The sequence below is a fragment of the Neolamprologus multifasciatus genome, chromosome 11 (assembly GCF_963576455.1).
Source record: "Neolamprologus multifasciatus chromosome 11, fNeoMul1.2, whole genome shotgun sequence".
Classification (NCBI taxonomy): Eukaryota; Metazoa; Chordata; class Actinopteri; order Cichliformes; family Cichlidae; genus Neolamprologus; species Neolamprologus multifasciatus.
In genome coordinates, this window is record NC_140449.1 from 14,451,618 (window position 1) to 14,471,778 (window position 20,161).

The 20,161-nt window shown below is 44.3% G+C and overlaps 1 protein-coding gene across 1 annotated transcript in view; it reads right to left on the minus strand.

The window, feature by feature from the left end:
* The window catches only part of rspo2 (R-spondin 2), a 59,332-nt gene that overhangs the window by 13,918 nt on the left and 25,253 nt on the right, over positions 1-20,161 (minus strand). The window contains exons 3-5 of the mRNA XM_085176802.1: positions 19,059-19,247; positions 11,049-11,192; positions 10,593-10,781 (exon numbers count right to left, since the gene is read on the minus strand). Of these exons, the coding sequence (XP_085032928.1) occupies positions 10,593-10,781; positions 11,049-11,192; positions 19,059-19,247 (522 nt within the window). The remainder of the gene's footprint in view (positions 1-10,592; positions 10,782-11,048; positions 11,193-19,058; positions 19,248-20,161) is intronic.

Below are 20,161 nucleotides of genomic sequence, written 5' to 3' on the forward strand. Positions count from 1 at the left end.
GACTCTGGGGTCAAACTGTCAACACGGAGTGCTAGTTTAATGTCCTAAGTCATCTGAGGGGAGAAATTTGGCGCATGCCATCGTCTGACCAACGGCATAGCACTGATTAGGAAGACGTTTTTCAGTCACACTGACATAATTGTCATTCAACACCCACCCTGCTTGCCCTTAAAATGAAATCCAACCAGTAGGATTGCTGTTTTGATACACTGGAGAAGACCTTAAATAACCTTAAAGTGTAATTTATGGTCCTGCAAATGCGTCCGTCTGTGTCCGTTTCCCTTTGGGCAGCAAGCGGAGAAGGGGTTTTCACCCACCGCAGACGTGCTCCTGTGCAGTACTCCAAAATCACAACTGCACGTCGCTGGACGCGGATGTCGTACGCATGTGCCAAATGCTGATTAGTTGAAAAGTGGGCGAAACATGGAGGGGAGCCACAGAGGAGTTCAGTGCAAATAGGAAAACCACGGAAAAAACTTCAAAGATCAAAAAAATAAAGCACGAAAAGTACGTTGTGTATTCATTTCCAGTTCAGCTTTCATCTGTTGCAATGTCGGTCTTCTCCATGGATGGCGGAATTCTACTTAATGATCATAGCAGCATTTGGATCCAAATTGTGTGTGTTACTTTATAAGTGCAATGTTCAGTGCCCTTGCATGGTCAAACAAACTGTAACAATAAAAAAAAACAAAACAAAACACTGAAATAGAAAAACTCTGCAAAAGCAAAAACACAACAGAAGTAGAAAAAAAACCCAAACTCTCACGAAACACAATGGAAGTGTTTCTGGGGACACAATAATGTGACAGACCAGCTGCCGAAGTATCAGATAAATGTTTGCTATTAGCCATTTACTCACTTTTGGAGCTGTTTCGTCACAGTATTGTTTCTTCCAAAAAACGTTTGATTTTTTTTTTTTGCTTTCGCATTATTTTTTCTATGTTTGGCCCGGGTAACATCACATGTGTTTTGTGAGCTTTTGTAGAATTTCTCTATTTGCTGGTGTTTTCTTAAGTTGCAGTGAACTTGACCCCTCGGGAACACCGCCAAAAAGTAGTTACAGAATCAAAGTGCTGAAACCCTAAATCAAGAGGAACGTGTCATCTACCCAAAGAAATACAAAGATGCTGCATTATATTATTCTTGTCCTCTAATATATTGCTTACAAAATAACAAACCATGGTAACATTGCATGAATTGCTATTTGCCTTTGAAAATTCATGGTCTGTGCACTTATGCCACCTGCAATTGTCTAACAATAAAGAAATACTGGTGAGTCCAGGCTGTAAAACTATTGGACATAGTGAAGAAGTAAGCTTTAACAGAATCAGATGCTTGCCCTATTTCTTTTTCAAAACTAGACTCATCAAGTAGTCAAAAACCTGAACCAAAATGCAGGGCAACTAGGTTCAGTGTCTGCTGGGATGGAAAAAAAATAGGCAAAAGCTTGATAACATGCTAGCATTTCAACTTCAATAAGACACTACTTAGTCAGTATTAGCTTATATTAGCTTACAGCTAGATCTGTCCTGGACAAGTGGCTAAAAATCAATCAAGTTAAATACCCTACCTGCCGCTCGCTCCAAACTAAATGCATGTAAGAAGCTTATAACTTCAGATTGGCTCGTGGAAGCTTCTTTGTGCTTGTGTTTTTTGTTCTTAGTCTGAGCATATCAGGGTCACTAACATCCTTTAATGCATTCACTCGTTTAAGCTGACATTGTTAACCTGTGACATTACCCTGGCATTTTGCTTTTAGTTGTGTGCTGATGAGAGTGCAGTGTTCTTCAATGCTGGTACGCTGGGCTTGGCCTCTACTTACCACCGTAATGGCTGTGCTTTTAGTCAGCACCCCCTGTATTTGTCACTTAGTTCACACAGACACATAGAAAAACACCCCAGACATACACGCAGCCAACGGCCAGCAGGTCTATACTTGTTCTTTGTTGTGTCTACATGTCTCTGCGCTGGGTCCACGTTCATGGACATGAGTGGGTCAGAAGCCACAGCCTCTCTCTCTGAATCACTAGCTGTAATTAAACGCTGTGATGGCTCTATACAGACACTCGGCAGCAATGGAGAAATAAAGTGAAGGCGATTGAAAGAGGAGGAGAGGAGTTGAGTGGTGTGGAGTGGAGCTGAGTGGAGAGGGGTTCTTGGAGGCTGAGCCAGTGCAACTGTGGACCAGATGTTTTCAGGCTGTCCCGTTCGGCTCCTCGCCTGCCTTCTATTCTCCTCAAGCCAGACCGCTTGGAGAGTGAGGACCACAGAGTGCCGCTTCAAAACAATGTGCGCCACGCGAACACGTCCTCCTCCGTGGCATGCACTTTATTCCCGCACTGTGATATGTGATACACGAGCACTAGCGTGTCATTCAAGTGTGAGACAGGAAAAGAGAATGGAAAGAGGGACGAGGGAAAGAGTAGATAATGCGGTGACTTGTTCTGCCTGTGAGGTCTGTTTTACTGTTTATCGGTGTCTATTACACGTTTCTCACACTCGGGCGGTGTAAACGGGTGCGCGCACTTGTGCGTACGCATCCTCATCTGTCTGGCGTGTTGTGGATGTGGAGATGAAAGCGTTCGTGGGCCCCACAGGAGAGCTGGCAGCAGCGGCGGACTGGAGGTCTGGCAGACAGAGAGGCGTTGCAGGGATGGGGCGCGATCAGACAGATCACTGTTTGACCAGTTCGGGTTATTTAAATATGAGGTGACAAACCCCAACACGGGCCTGCTTCAAGCTATGGGTGCTTCATATTTTCAGACTGGAGAAGAAATGATGGCTTTACATTTTGCCTTGTTTCAGCTTTAAGAAATTACAATAAATAACAGAGTTGACTCTTATACTCCTATAATTTCATGCTGGAAAAGCCTGTAAAACCATAGTAACCTCCAAATACATAGCAATGAACTTCAATAAACATTCTTTTAGAGGGCAAACAGGTTCCATATAGTCACATATTTTACAAAAGGCCAAGGAGTGCTACATATATGATCCATCTATCTATCTATCTATCTATCTATCTATCTATCCTTGTAAAGACTGTGACTTGTCTGCAGTAAAATAATAATAATTTTTAAAAAATCACAGGGTGTAACGGCACCAATTGCCCATCAAGGGGTCATTGGTCGTTTTATGGTCATGACCGTTTCATGGGTAATATCGGCTCATATACTGCACAACGGGGGTGGGGGGGAGCTCTGGCTTGTGGGGCATGAGAACATGAAAACATTCCACTGCTGTAGAACATCTCCCCTCCTCCACCTCCTCCCCCTCCTTCTCTCCCCCCACCAGTTTGCTGCCACTTTGTTTGTTTGTGTACGTCTGTTTTTGATGGGGTTGTTGATGTCGGCCCATATGCCTCATTTCCTCAGCCAGAAGACGACAACGGAAGCCGCGCAACCAACGTGGCGTCCCCTCGTCCCTGACAGAGTTCCGTCTCTGAAAACAGTGTGATTTCAGTGAAATGCTGTCTGCAGTCGCGGGCAAGCGCAAGCATCAACTTTTGGCTGTCGCCATCAGCTAGCTCGCATTAATGGGAATAAGGACAGCAGTAATGCACATTTCAATAAGCCCAGTCAAACAAATAAGAGGACGTCTGTATCTAATGTGCGTACATGAGTCTACAAAAGGCAGTTCAACAAAACCGAAACTTAACTGGGCCAAAGAGTGTGAAAAAAAAACAACAAAAAACCCTCACACCCCTCCTCTTTCTTCCTGCTTGGAAAAGACCAGATGACAATAATGTGGAGCACGGAGCCCCAGTGAGTGCCACTGACCCCTCCTCTTCCAACGCCCTCCCCTCCCTCCATCCCTCCACTCCCCCCGGTCTTTGAAAGGCCTCCACATGTTTATGGTTCATGCCTGTGGTATGACGATGGATTCTCCATATAAAAGCCAGCAGGATCATGGGTGTTTCAAATATTGCTCTCTGAAGACAGTTGCAGACAAAATGACAGCAGCCATATTTATTTTGGTCAGAGAGCAGGGGCACTTAGTGGGAAGTTAATCAGAGACACCCCTGTTTCCCCGCAGGGTTCCAGCATCACCTCCCCATGCCCTATAAGGAATGTACCCAGGGAAGAGAAGTCTCTAAGAAGACTACCGGTAATGACTTTCTCCTGCAGTGGAAGATTTAACACCACCACGAGAGGCCAGAAAAACAAACCCAAAGGTTCGGTTTGAGACCATCGGCATAAAGCAAGTGTTGATGGTCTGTCCAGACAAGAGCCCAGACAATCAATTTTAGGGAGATATGAAACACAAGCGGAGAGATGGGGAGAAAATCATGGCACAAATGCGCACACGTGATAGATGAAGTGTTAATTTGTGCGTGTGACCGTGGTGGTGACCCTAACTGCCATTGGCACTGAGATGCCGGAGACCTGGCCAAGGCAGTGACAGGTTGATGTGTCTGTCCTCTTCACCCACGCTCTTATTCACTCCAGCACAGCGCAAAACTTCCAAAACACGCTCACCTCAGTTTTACAGATCCACAGCAATGTGTGCAACACATGGAATTTGTCATGTTTAAATTAATTCGCTTTTTTTTTTCTCGTCTTTCGTCTGCCCCAGATTTGGTAAGAATTTAATTAAATCAATGATTGATGAGTGTTTGTGCGGTGGGTGGTGGTGGCAGGTGGGCGTCATCACAGTCAGACACCAACTCAAGCCCGTGTGACCGCAGCCAAACCATCAATGCTGTCCAAAGGAGGCAGAGTGCTCCTGAGGCCCTCTCACCAGCTACTGTGTCAGCCCCTATGGAGCAGCCTTATTAAATGTAGATTAAGCCGTGGCTCCATCAGTCACAACAGGCTGCACTGAGAGGCACAAATAATCACTATGACAGGGTGGCTGCCAATTAGGGCTCTCCTTCTGTCCTGGGAAAGCACTCCTCTCTCCACTCCCGCTGGCGGGAAGAACTGATCCAGATTGTCCGTGATGTTACCCGGGCCAGAGATCGCCATTAATCACCACCTGCCATTGTAGTGCGGTAGAAATCAGAGCGAAACTTGTCATCTGTGCACCAGCTCCACTGACTTCCTGTAGCGCACACCCGGCGAACATTAATTGGAATAATGAGATAAGTACACAAAGGGAGAGGAGTGCAAACCTTTACTGTCGAGAGCTTTGGGTAGAGTTTAGAGCGGTGTCTCGAGCAGAGCTCTGTCATTGTTTGGCTTGGACCCACTGCGCTGTGAGCTTTTCTGCTGAGCCGAGAAGACCACGCTCCATCAATTAGGCTCAAGTTGAAAGTGTGCATCTGTTTTAAAAGCAAAAAAAAAAAAAAAAAAAAAAAAAAAACAGGAAAAAAAAAACCTGGCCTTGTAGTCGAAGGCTACATCCGACAAAAACACACACAGAAATGTGTTTGGATGTCGGGTTTCCAAGCCAAACACAGGCCAGACTCAGATGTGATCATGCTGAGTGCGTAACTCAAATACTTAGAAGTGAGTGGCATCTTTCGCCAGAGCTTAAACCCCTTGGCTCGGTGAGTATAAACACCAAAATTGTGTCTCACACGCTCATAGGCATACATATAAACTGCTCGCTTAAATGCGAGCACTGGCAGAATCAGGAATTGTTTGGGGTTGCGAGCGGTGTTTGCCACAGACAAAGCAGGCTGAGCTGAGCTTCCTTCAGATTGGATTTAAGGCAATCACCATCCCTCTGTGCATCATTTTACAGCAGCAGAGACTCTCGAGCAGATGGTTCGCAGACGGTGAGGACTAGGGGGGTCCGCAGTACTGTGGATTCACCGCAGAACCAGACTGGGTTCAGACAGAACCTGGCATAAAATCCCACCAGTCAACCAAATCTTCCTGGAGTCTGGTTTATCCAGGGCGGATCTGCGTTCCTTTTAGTCTCGTACACCAGACTGTTGGTAGTGTGCCACTGCTCTGTCACGTCCAATGGCTTAAATGGAGACAAAGGACCTCAAAGGCCTAGAGATGTCACACTGCAGAGGAGTGATGAGGTGATACACTGATTCTAAGTGGGTTTATCCTCTTCTACACCCCTGCCTCAGAATGTATAAAAAAAAAAACCCCTCAAGGTTCATATTGATGGCATTGGGAATGGACTGAGCAGCAGGAGCAGAAGAAGTAGTTATCACAGTTACAGTATAAACATAAACTGCACAGTTAAGTTATGACAGGCAGTATTAGTGGTGGCTGGATCCAAGCACTTAAATGACTGATGGGATGGAGGGCTTGGCCTCAGCTGAGCCCTACAGCAGAAAGGGTTTCTCTGGTTACACATACGAGAGATCAATACTCTCACTAAGGCCTGCAGCTCTCCCAAGTGCAGGTACATAATCCAATGGCCAAAGATAATCATTATATGCTCCTTCTCTCTTAGTCTTCCTCTCTCTGCCTCTTTCTGTTTCTCTCTTTTTCTTTCCATGAGGTCAGCGATGTGTCTGCGAGTCTTCACAGGCTCAGAGTAGCAGTCGTAGAAGCGTAACTGTACACTGAAGCACATTGTTCTAAAAAGCCAGATCCTAAATGTCTTTTGGTTATCACTTCCAAATATTTGCAAAGCTGTAAATTTTTACTATTCCATAATTTCATATTGTAAAACTTTTGTGCTTGTTCGCTTAACTTTGGCCTTGGCCGCAAATATCTACCTTTACCTAGAAACCTAATAAACACCTATGGAAATACAGCTCTGAGAGCTGATTTGCAGAAACGGTTGGACATGAGCCCGAATTACAATGGGCCATTTGTGTTGGATTTTACTCCCTCTTAAATGCCAAATCGGGGATAAGAGTTTTGAAGGCTTTAATACTTTATGTTGTTTACACAACATGTAATGTCACTGCCATGGCCGAAGCCGGCATTGTTCAAAGATTGCAGTAACATGACTGGGAAAAGAGAAAGCTGAGGCAACTCCAAAGATGGTTTGATAGGCAGAAGGAAAATGAACTTCAAATGGGCATCAAACTCATCGCACACATCTGCTTGTAAACCAGTGAATCTGATGACAGGGGGCTGCTGGGAAATCTCTGTAGGGAATTCCTTAAAGGCATCACCTATCCTCTCTTCCCATCAACACACAAGTCAGGGAATGGGAGGAAGCCAGTCTATCTGTGCTGATAGTGTCAGAGCTGCTATTAATAATGTCTCTTTATTGTTTCTAGCCTGGTCAGAGCAATGCTCCAGGGATCCAGGGGCTATAAGAGCATTTTACCATCTCAAAGGTACAATGTGTTGCCATGGTGGTCCAAATGTAGGTTATTTTTGCAACTTTTTTCGTGGAAATGACAGGATTCCATCGTTATTTATTGTAAATTTGGAGAACTACGTGAACGACAACCAAAATGTTCCTGGCTAAACAACGTGGCTCCAGATGCTGAAAATATACACTAATTATCTATCTACTCATTTTATGTGTTGTCATGTATGCAGTACAGTTGTAATGCTGCAATAACGTTTTCTTTAACAGAACCCTTCACCGCATGTTTTGTCTGTCCGTGCGCCACAAACCTGCGTAATCAGGATCCTGCTTTCCTAGCAAACACTGGCCCAAATGGATCCCAGCAGTGCGAGTGATATACGGTGTTTACACTGATCGGCAACACGCACTGAAGACATCAGACACGGTTTAAACGGTGCGTCATGTTCAATGTGAAAACTCACCTCTTCACTTTATCTGGGCTTTACTTTTTCCTCTTGTGCACATTTTACAGGGGGATTAAATCTCTGCAGACACAGAAAGGGAACGGAGATCGCTCGTGTAGCGTCTGTTTGTGCCCTGCCTGAGCTGGGAGACAGGGATCTGTCTGTGACGTCCAGTGTAATTTAAATACGTGGCTGTGTTGAAATGCATCCATAAATAGCATATAGATACATGCTTCCTCTTATTTTCTGTCTCCATTTCATCCATAGCATCTTTACAATGTGCAGTTATACAATCCTGTGCTTGTGTCTATGTACTTTACGTATAAATAAAACATTGATTACTGCATTACTAGGTTTATCATGTGCATGTTTCTGACTAAACTGTCAGAGACAGACTCCATGATGGTCCGACATCCTTTAGTGGGACCTGTGACCAATTCTGGTATTCTTTGGTGAATGCGAATTGAGCTACGTGGTGCTAAACTGACAGCACAGGTCCCACTGAAGGACATCACGCCCTCCTGTGCATGAGTAGCCCAGGACACACTGGAAGTCATTTTGTTGGGCTCTGGCAGCCCTCCACTTGTTCTTCCTCACACAAGAGAACTGGTCCTGTTCTTGGTCGATGCCCTGTGCAGCTTTCTTTCTGCATCCTCCAAAATTTAGAGACTGCTGAAAAACAGCAAATCATCTTGCAGCAGCACATATACAATGTGTTGTCCTGAAGGAGCTGGACTACCTGTGCTAACTGAATGTACTGGAGGTATTGTCTCACGCCACCAGTAGTGATAAAGATGGCAACAAAAAGTAGAACTTAAGAAAATCTGAAGAATGGAGAGAACAATGGACTGTTGTCACCATCTGCAAAATCGTTCCCTTTGCTGCAGACACTGTTCCTGCCTGTTCGGTGCACCTGTATTCAAGCAAGGTGAAATGGATTCAAAATTTTTTATGCTTCTTTACTGTACAGATTTATATCAATGATCATTAACAGACTTTTTGTTACACTTTGATGATCAAGTATCATTTTCTGAGCAATGTACTTTCTCAGATAATTGCATTAAAACCAGGCCAAGAAGAACAGGCACCATAAACTCTCTAAAGGTCCAAGTTCAGTGATTGAATCAGTTTCCAGCATCCTATGCCAGCACTGGTGAATGTGGCCGTGCCCTTAACTTTAAGCACTGATGCAGTTTAAAAGCGTAAGCTGAAACAGTCCGAAGATGTTTGGCAGTAAAAATTCTCTTTTTACGGCTGTAATATTAGCAATTTTAACATGGGAAGCTATGTGGACTGAGCTGTATTTGGAGCCCCCCTCAAGTGGACACTTAAAAAACTGCAGTTTCCGCCTTCTTTTTCAGTCCCGGATGTCGCTGCTTGGATTTCACTCACGGACGTGATTATTTGCCGGCGTCTGTCGGCTGAGCTCCCATGCAACAGTTCTAGATGTGTGCACTGCTTCTCCTCCCATTTACTTCAGCAGCTTCCATTTTCACATTGTATTTATTTGAATTGTAGAGTGTTGCATTTCACCGGCCTTTGCCAAGAAGGGATTTTTCACAAGCAGTGAGGAATTAACAACACATGCCTAAGTCTGAAATTTGCCTTTATTTAACGGGCCACCGCAGCACTTCACAAGCCCCGAGAGCCCCAAGATGCACACACAGTGACACTTTAATACACGTTTTGTAACCACTAGAGATGTAACTCAAGTCACTGGAAAGGGAACTGTACTGAGAGGTTTACAAAGACTGGATCATCAGGGAGCAGTAGCGTTAACTAAGATGGACATGGGCAGGTCTGGTGTCGAGTTTTTAAAGAATCCAAAGGGGGGAAAAAAAGCTTCTGCTACGCACTCTGTTCATAGTTAACAACTCTCCATCACCGACTTCATGCTTGAGATAACTGACGACAGTAACCATGTACAAAAATGCCACATTTTAATTAAAGGAGGTCATAAAATTACTTGGAAAAGGTCAAGCAGGCATGGCAAAGTCATGAAGAGGTGCGTGGGGGTTGGGAAGAATTTCCCTGACAAACAGCAGAGTGCTTTAGGAACTAAATGTGCCATGGAATCACAGTTTCCAACCCAGACAGCAGCAACCGCCTCGGTACTGCTGAAATATGAGAAACTATCAGGGTTTATTTCAAGTTTATTTACTCTTTCACCACTTTGCTAAATGACCCTCCCATTCAACGGTCTAGGCCAAAAATGGAGAAAAATCCTCAAGGTTAGAATATTTTCCTCTTTCTGTTAAACACTGTTTTGACAGGCTGAATGATATCTGCCACTGTAATTGCTTCCTTATTTGGTGAATTAAATATTTACACTTGGCCTATTCTAATCCAAAGTTTATGAGAGACGTAAAAGCACATTAAGGGAAAAGACATTTATTTTAAAAGCACTACTAACTGAGGCCGTCACCCCAAATGGTGTGTTTGGACCATCTAAGAGAAAATGGTTTACTTTTTGAAAAAAAAATATTTCCTTTAGCTCTATTTGCACACTGAGAAATTCCAGATTTGACTTCTCATTTAATGGCCTGACATGCATGCAGCACGCACCGCAAATATCTCTCGAGTTGACAGGAGGAAACAGAGACGGCCATTGAGGAAACCTGCAGTTCGTACTTTGAAGAGTTCCACTGAGGAGATGGAAGAGAGGGGCGAGGAAATATACCCCCAGAAAAAGAGCAGGCTAGCTTATGGCCGCCATGGAAAAACTGTGATATTTCACGCAAGGAAATGTGATGGCACACCTCAAAAAAAACAGATTCTGAAAAAACAGGTACAGGAGTTACATGAGACAGGTGGACGGGAAGAATTCTCCTTTGGGATAAGTGCACTGTTTTCTTTAATATTGGCCCGAGTAGAGCAAACCTTAAAGTGAGTGTGGATAAAATCGGGACTGACTGACAGAAAGCCTTTCTCATACACAAAAAGCAACACATGGCTGCATAACTTCCTCACCGTTCCTGCAGTGCCGCTTGGCCATTTTGCACATCCTGGACTCGGCGATGGTGGGACAGGGTATTGTGTCCTTGGGTGGTTTCTTTACAATGTGCCGCGTTCGGGTCTCCAGACCCCACTTAAAGCCACAGGTTTTGTTTCTCCTGGTGCAGGCTCCCCATTCGCTCCACTGACCCACCTCGCAGCCCTCTGCAGAGAAAGACAGAAAAAAGTGATGTGCAGTGAAACCACAGCGCTATTAGGGGTCAACACAGATACCCCGGGGTCAAGATTAATGCAAGCTGAAGGAGCGTTTACTTGGATGTCATAACTTCTTTGTGTGTGGTCCCATTGTTTTTTTCTTTAATAAGCAACTCACACTGAGAAGTTATAGAATACTGTTTACAGATAAAGAAAAGTGTAAAAGAGAAGGTGGCATTTCCATTTTTTTCTACATATTTGTTTCGCTTCACATACCTCCACACTCCATGGTATCTTCCAGCGGGGCAAAGCCCTCAGGGCACTTATCAAAGCAGCGCCCTTTGTGTAGGTAAAAACCCGACTTGCACTTGGTGCAGAAGTCTTTACTGAAGCAGGACTCGCAATTCTCTATCCTGCACCCTGGAGGGAGAAGCAAAGAAAGAGGGAGAGTCATCAGCAAGCCTCTCATCTGGAGCTGATCGAGAGCTAAGGGGTTTTGGGGAAAGGGGGAGGCCTTGAAGGAATTATACTGTCTCTCCCACAAAAAAAAAAAGAAAAAGTCGATAATGCTTTGTGATTCATTTCTCTGCGGAGCTCTAGTCTATATCATAGGACTTGTTTTCCCTGACATCAATGTGTTTTCACCTTCATGTTCTTGTTGCGCAGTGAGCGAGCAAACAGTGTGAAAACGCAGCAGCAGAGCCGGTGAGGAATTATGTCACGCTGACCTCTTTCAACAGGATGAACTGACATCCAGCACATGAGCGCACATGTTTTCAACTAATGCTCGTGCTGAAACAGGAAGAACACATCCCGCCGGAGCTCTGAACCTCTGAGTCCTAATATGCTGTCGTATCACTTCACACGCTTCCGATCCGCGTGCGTTTCCATAGCTAAAGATCATTCGGAACCCGGGTTTTCATTAAACGGCGAATAGTGGCTCTTGATCACAAAAGCAGACTCTGTGTGGATGCTTTGGCTACAATATGAAAGGGTGGCAGTGTGTTTTTTGTTTTTATTTTTGGAGTGGAAGGTGGGACGGGGACGACAACATTTTCTATTGCACAGCTAAATAAATGTTGAATCCTTTAGTCAGCAAAACCAACAGCGCACTTATCCTCCCACGCCACACCCTAGTGCTGCACATGACACCCTGTGCCGCGCTTGCAAAGAAAGGCAACGGCAATGTGTCATCAAGCTCTCTGCAAATAACACATCAGGCAGGGCGAAATTACAACAACCACACCAACGGGGCGACGCACAGGCCCACATGATTAGTAGGAGCCTCCCCGGGGCTGTCTAATTTATGTCGCTACTCAGAAACACTATGTGGCTCTTTTGCCCAGTAAATTCAGAGTGAACCAAACCTATAACCTGCAGGCACCGTCCACCTCAGACTGGAAGGCTGGGTTCTTGTGTAGGGTGTCGTCTGCTCTGCTGATTGTGTCCTGTATGAGGATGCATAAGCTTACATGCTTTTTCTCTCACATGTTAGTGGTGGAGGCTGAGGGCTGCTCTTTTATCTGTGACCCTTGTAGGGCCCAGAGATGGGAAGGTTCTCACAATCACACCCCTTAATTACACCATCTTCAGCTAACCATCAGGCCTCCTCCTCGACATTCCTCCAAAACAAGGGGGTCCCTCCCGCTCCACTTTGAACCCTAAAGTATGGCCTCTGCCCACTCACTCTGGTCTCACGCTTTCCCGACCAGTCTAAACAAACCATGGACACATACACACACACGCACACATATGCACAAACACACACATACCAATAGGATATGGCTAGTTATAAATGTGATTCCACAATAAAGCTGCACTCCACATTCTGAAAAATGAAGGTGGACTCATCATCAATCACTTGCTCCTCGAGCTATTTCCTGCTTTCACGCGTCGCTTTTGCTTTAATAATTTAATCATCTGATATTATTGTATTATTATTATTATTCATCTACATATTTTCTAGTTTCATTACGGATTTTCTGGCGTTGACCAGGCCAAGCGGTTCTGTTATAAATGCACTCTGCTGTTCTTTTTAAGTATCCTGCCTCTGTCTGGATAAGGAAGTTAAATCAGCAACGCTTGGGTCTGATACAAAACAAGCCCAATACAGGGAGCAAGCAAATAAATCACAGCGCTAATTGGAAAGCACAAAGCTGTCTTTTTACCCCTCACACTTCCCAGGCCTGTCATCACCTGAGAGACTTTTAGCTTTTGGACCAAAAAACAAAAGAGGGAGCGGGAGAACAAGAACATCTGGCAGTACTCTGAAGCAGTGGGGCTGTTGTGCAATCCTTGGTTATTGACAGTAAATATGAGCAACCCAGATGTGCGGAGGTTTATGTCCTTGCAGAAGCAGCATAAGCACTTGACAAGGTTTTTGATTAAAACATCACTCTTGGTTTCAGTTTTTCAGATGTAGCCAGGCAAATGCTCAAACACCCGGGTATCTAGTTTTCTAAATAGCAGATAAGCAATGATGTCATGTTGGGAAATGGATGAGGTGGACGACAACATCAATGCAACTGCATGGGAGTTAGAAATGAAAGTAGGCAAAGCCGGAGGGTCAGAGGTCGTCGGCATGAGGGGCCGGTTAGGAAGGGAATCCCTGTGACAGACATTCAGAGTCCAGCTATCAGCCAAAAGGCTATCTGGAACAGCGTGGGCTATCTGAGGCACCGGAGAACCCCCTATACTGACCACCGACCAGCTCAGCAGTGAGACGACTAGTCCAGCAGCTCCAGAAACAGATACAGGGGAGTGGGTTCACCCTCCCAGCGGGATTAACCTCTGGACCACCTTTAAAGTCTTCATCTAGGTGCCACAGGGAAACTAATGAGAAATAATGAGGTCATCAGATCCCAGTGAAGGCCCGGTGTTCCTGTGACTTAAACTTATTATCATCATTATCTCCCAGCCTGGTTCTGGCTGTGACTTATATGATGAACACTGGAAAGTGTGTGTGTGTGTGTGTGTGTGTGTGTGTGTGTGTGTGTGTGTGTGTAGCGGCGGTGGGGTGGCAGTGGCTGAGGATGCTCAATTTAAAGAGATTTCGTCAGTGCTTCACCACTGTTACAATGTCACTGCTTCACTTTTCTTTTTTCTTTTTCATCTGATTTTGCACTTCAGTTGTACGCGGTTTGCATGCCAAGTGCTTTTGAAGTCAAGATATGAGTCACCGAGTGTCACTTGTCATCTAATAGCACATGCTTGGCAGAAGGAAGTCCCTCAGCTGTGGTCTGGATGGGGAACCCACTGATTTGATCATGGACACTTGAAGCTCCGTGTCAGATTCTGTCAACTTGCTGTTCCTCCACTGGCTCACAGCAACATGTGTAATCACTTCATTTATTGACACAAATCCTCGCTGTGCAGAGAGAGATGGTGTTAAATCATATTGTTCCTCACAGGCTTATAGCTGAGCCCGGAGTTGGGCTGTCAGGCCAGTCATCAGTCTACCGAGAGAGCCACCTCCACAAAACTAACCAGACTTGATGATGCACAGCAGGAGTGTCCATGTTATAAAAAGGGCCTGGCAGAGTGAGGGGGAAAACAAGCCCTCTTTTTCCATCTTTCTTATCCAGCCTAAGTCGAACAGCTCTGACCTACTCTAGGGGCCCTGAATTTGGCTGACATGGAAGCTTTGGCTTGCCCGCTGCCACCCAGCCATGTCGTGTGGGGCTGGGGACGGCAGATGTTCGTGGCAACGGGCAGCGCTGCCATGTTCTTCCCGACACTCTCCGTGCGTTTTTTTTTTTCCACATGGCTGCACCTCCGCACACAAGCGCAGAGCAAGGTGGAGCAGAGGTGATGTTTCTGTCAGTCAGTATCTCCCAAAGAGAGATCAGGGATGACAGACATGTCAGCAGGTCCTCGTAGTTTCCTCACTCCAAAAGGCACAATCTTGTGATATGCTGGGCTCCTATATTCCAGCATGTACTCGCAGACAGCTCAAGCTTCAGACGGTGGTCAAGCGTAGACAGCCCTTCCACTCTTGCACTTTGGCATGCATAATTATGCAGGTCTCTGAGAACAAACCCAATTCAACTCTGTGTCTGGGTGTAAGGTCCTGGGAGCGGGCTTGGTTTGGTGGGCCCGTTGTATTGTCTGGCAAATCTGAAAATGCGGTTAGTAAAGCTGTGATGATTAAATGTCCCTTGGTGAAGCTCAAAGGCCAAAAGCAACTGGTCTTTTTGTTGGTTAGACTGCAATGGAAATACCCACATGCTCAGAAGCAGAGCAAGGAAAGGGGAGCTTAAAGGAGAGAGTCCTGCCACTGTTGCCAGCTAAAGGCAGCAAAAACTTAAGTACCTTTACGCACACTTGTGCCCATATGGTTAACGATCATAATGCATAACGGATCTGCAACCCAACAAATTCCCAAAATGCACTTTATAATTCAAATGATCTTGGAGAGGTTCCATCCAATGAGCCCATAACAAGAAAGAAAGAAGTCTATAGAGCACAACAGATCAGAATCACATTTCCAGGATACTGGATCTCAGGCCTTGATTTGACTGGTTGGTGGTTGGCAGTGAACGCAGCATGGGGTTTTTAAAGCTGCTGCATTGGGGTAAGGCAACTGTGCTGGCAGCTAGAGTATGTCTAGCAGTGGGGGGTCTGTAATATACCCCGAGGGAGGAAGTCTTCAATGCAGCCCTGCACTCATGCTGACCCTCTCAACACTTTGTCTCATACAGAAGACAGCTCTGATAGTCGCCTTTCAGCTCATAATTCTTTCAGCCAGTGAGCTCGCTTGTGATAGCAAATGACAGAATAGGCTTTGGCTAAGGAATGTATATTAAAAGCAAAGTGATATGAAATGTGACTTTGCAGAAAGCGTGACTGCTCTACATTCATGCAGATTTGGCTGTACACAAAGCAGTGCACTGTGTGACCGTTGCTACAAATCTTCCCTGCAGAGCAGTGGGCTGACAATCACAGACACCAGTGTGGGGCCTGTTCTGGGCGACTGATAAGAACTCCCGTGGATAACACTGGAGTTATAGCATATGGTTTATGGCTCATATCAACCCATTCATTAGCTGCTGAAAGGAGTTCCAGGGTAGCAGAGGTCCAAGAACATAAAATATGGTCACGCAGAAAGATATTATGCAACAAAAAGACATTACTGACGAACCAGCTCCATCTCCGTGATGGCAGTAAACACTGTGGCTCCCATGTCTCGAGCCTCTTTGGAACCTAGCTGAAGTGTAGCTGCAAATGGGCTTCCAGTTACGTTACGCCACAGAAAGCAGAGCTCCCATTGTTTCAGTCTCTAATTATGGTGTTATCTTCCCTGCAGTGAAAGGGAAACCTGCCAGAAAAGTGAGCATTAAATTTAAAATTCATCATACGGCACAGTTTCTCAAGGTATTCAGAAGAAATTTGAGGAAACATTTTAGTAGCAAGGAGCAGCAGTCAACGTTGAGTTCTTTGCGGATTTGCAAAGAGCAAAGATTTAAATGATCATACATTAAAGTATTGCTGTTGGCTTCAATTTTAGTAGAACCGCATTATCACAGTTTTTGAGTTCTACTGCACTGGCGAGCACTTTCCAAAGACATGTGAGTCAGGTGGACCAGACTGTCTGCAGTGCACAGAAGCTGGGTGAGAATGTGATCCTCTAAAGAATGAAACGTGTGAATGACAACCTGTTAGAAGACCAGAAAGCCACAAGAAACCTGCTTTCCAGATGAGCCAGCTGACCCTAATAGAGATCAACCATAATAGTGCATTTGGAGGATCTTTAACTAACAGTTGTAGTCAAGGATCTCTATATTTATGACCAGGAGCTTGACCCTGAACAGCAGAGAAAGTACATCTGACATCTAAATTTACAGTCTGAACCATGACTTGTTCAACATAACAGTATACATACGATTTTTGTATTTGTCTTAGATTCCATACCAGTGAAACTACAGCCCTCTGTCTAGCTTTCCTTGCTTTATATTGCATAACAATGTCAGTTTACGGTTTTCCTTTAGAAAAAGTGAACGTTCGATTTCAGCGAGAGTCCCCAATCCTATCGACCTCTTCCTTAGTAGAAGAATTTAAGAACAGCCCTCAAAAAAATTTGTGAATGTGATAAGATCGCACAGACAAACTCGGATTTAATAATAAACAGCTGTCCTCTAAGTGATTTCAGAGGCAGTGCTTAAAAAGCCCCAAAGAAACAGGGCACAGAGAACCCCTCATCATCGCCATTCATGTCCACTGTGTCTGAGTTCCAGTTGCCTGCATTAGCTCACAAATATTACCTTCAAAGTCGATAAAATGTCTGCAATAAAATGGTCGGATGCCAGCTATTTAGTGGAAATGACACACAGAGCGCAGTTGAGAGTGAGACTCGAATAGGAAACCGGATTAGAGAGCCACAGCTGAATCAGCTATCACATCAAAGTAGTTCTTGCTTTAAAGTCTGATGCTACATGACAATACAAGATGTTGTTCTATGAGCAGTTTGCATGGCCAGTAATCCAGATTAACTTCCCACACATCAGGATCCGTTAAAGTCAAAATTCAGCCTTTGTGGGGCGGTGCAGTCAGGAAAGCAGGGTTGAAAAGTAACGTTTTAAAATACTTTTTTTTCTCTCGTTGACCAAATAACAAGATGTCTTTCACTTCTAGTTTTCTCTGAGTAATGAAAATGGGATAAAGTGACTTTGGAGCCTTTAGGATTTTGCCTCTAATGTGGGAAAACGGATGAACTATGAGCATGCAAAGAGCAAGGGTTTTGTTTGTGGGTATCCAATTGATACCAGCAGTCTGCTAAAAGAGACGTTCAAAGTTTCAAACTGCACTACAAGATATTTCTGCAAACCTTTTGTGATCTTGTTATCCTAAATCCAAAAAAACATCCTACAAAAAGGAAAAACGGCCCATTGCGAATAATCTCAATCTCAATGTATTTCCTCAATATTTTTAATTTTATTTAGTTAGTAAAGGTTTAGCTTTATGTTTGGTAAGAATGGGAACAGGCTGACCCACAAAACACTGATAGTAATTAAGAAAAACGTTATTTTAAATTCATTCATGAATTTATATTTTGAACCTTTTATAGTACTAATTCCTGAACAGAGCCTCAAAGACTGATGAAGAACCACAACCTGACCAGGTAAAAATGAACATGCACTGATGTTCCACTGCCAGATTTCTGGACACTGAAGTTTCACTTTCAATAGAGGCCGTTTATGGCTTGAAGAAAAAAGAAATTGGTAGTTTGGCTGTAATATGCTTTTATTTTAATATCAAAATGAGCCAATCTATATATTTGCATCTAGATGGGCTACGGTTGCTGCATGTCAGTGGCAAAGGTACGGACACCCTCATCTGGGACTTAATTTCAGTACGCCTGTCAAAAGTTTGGCCTAGGATTTAAGTTCCACTGTTTTTATATGAAACACTCAGCCAACACCTATAAAGGTCTTCTCTATTTCTCTCCGGCCATATTTTACGTTCGTAAAGGTTAAGTTACGAAAGTGAAACATGAAGAGGAGAAGAACATATTTGATTGACGAGCTATTGTTAATAGTATAATCTAGAGTATGTAAGACCAAAGGTGTGGTCCAAAACACTAATATGCCTAATGATGAGGTGATATTTAATATGGTTTCATTACTCAAACAGTAAATAAAAGTAAGTCAAGTTCTGAATTATATTTCCTTTCTCTAAATACTAAATACAATATTAGTCTAAGGTGTAGTGACACTTTTATTGCTTTGCTTTTCTTAATCAAACTCTCCAGTCAATGCACAATATATTGGTGGGTGGCCTGCTTTCTGTTCACAGGCAAAAAAATGTCTTTGACTTCCAAGAAATTACACTGTCTAATGAAAACCTCAATCCACAAGCTCCGGCAATCAGTCGTTAAAACAAGTAAGTTTCCTTCCCTGATTCTAACATATAAATATCTTTCTCCATATTGCATAGTATCTCGAAAAGGACTGCTTTACCGTACTGCTGTTTAATGTGGCCCTAAAGCTAGTTTTGGCCTAATTGCATTTGCATTTTGGTTGCATTTGTGGTTCGATTTCACGCCTTCAGACAACCTCGCGTTACAGAGGCTGCTAAGACAAGGCTTCACCAGTTACATCCACCTGTGTGAACGGATGAGCCGTTCAAATTGTCAGGCATGTGCGTCTCCTCTGAGTAAGTTGCAATAAATCATTCGCTGTGGGAAAATGGGAGGTGGTATTGTATGTCTGGCTAGGGAGCCGAGGGTGGAAGGAGATTTTGGGGAGTGTATGAGGGATGCTGGGTAGGTTAAACTCGATAGGATCTTACTGGAGCACATGTTGAGTTCGGGGCTGCGCATGCCGTAGTATCCGGCCGGACAGTCGTGAAGACACTCCCCGTACTGCCTCATCCTCTCCCTCCGCAGAAACAGGAACAGTTTGGGCTGGCAGTTCACACAGCCGTTATCCCTGGAGCACACCGAGCAGCCTTTACAGATGGGGTACGCACCATAGCTAGCTGCAGGAAGGACAAACAGGGGGTGTGGGGGGAAGAAAGAGGGTGACATAGGAGCAAGAGTTGATTAGAATCCGGAAGAATCTGTCACTTTTTTCGATCAAAGTATTTGTTCACACAAAAACACACAGATTTATATTTCCTAAAAACTTTCTGAAATCAGCATTTGTGATCAATCCTTTATTGAACAGTGAATTTACCATCATCAATCAGTGATCATCAGACACAAAAAATTTTTTTTATTTTCAGTGCGTGTGAGTGTGTTTTAAGGGTGTGTGTACAGCGACTGCGAGGTCAGTGCTTCTGTTAGCTCGACTACTGCTGGAAGATGTAACTTCCACGGTGGTTCAGATGGCTGTTTATTCTGAACCAGCAACAAAGAAGCAGGATTCCTTCAGATCCTTGTATCATTACTCATCTGCGGATGACCGTAAGTTCACCCTGTGACAGGGACGGGGTGAACAAGAGGCAACACACTCAACTGTGGGAGGGCTGACCATTAAAATAATACCTAAGTACAAGAGTAAAAACCCAAACAACCATAATAGATATATCAGCAGGATATCCTTCAATTCATAGTAAATATGTCCAATTGAACAATTTGTCATTCATCCAAACTCTAGTTCGCCTCTCAGCGTTCGAATGCTGATTGGTTATGAATGTGAATATTGCATTAATTCTGGTCAGAGCTGGCCCCCTAAACGATTGCGTTGAGACAGCCGATGAAAGCCCCCAGAACCGCAGCGGCTCTAGCCTCAGCTCGAGTTGCCTGTGGAAGACAAAGGAGCCAGTAAAAAGACAGTCCTTTCTACAATAAGTGACTTTCAATGTAAACTCCTTAGCATCCCGTTTACAGGAAAATATCCTCGGGCCATTCCAAACGAGAGACACTTCAGATGTTCTTCAAGCCAAGTCTT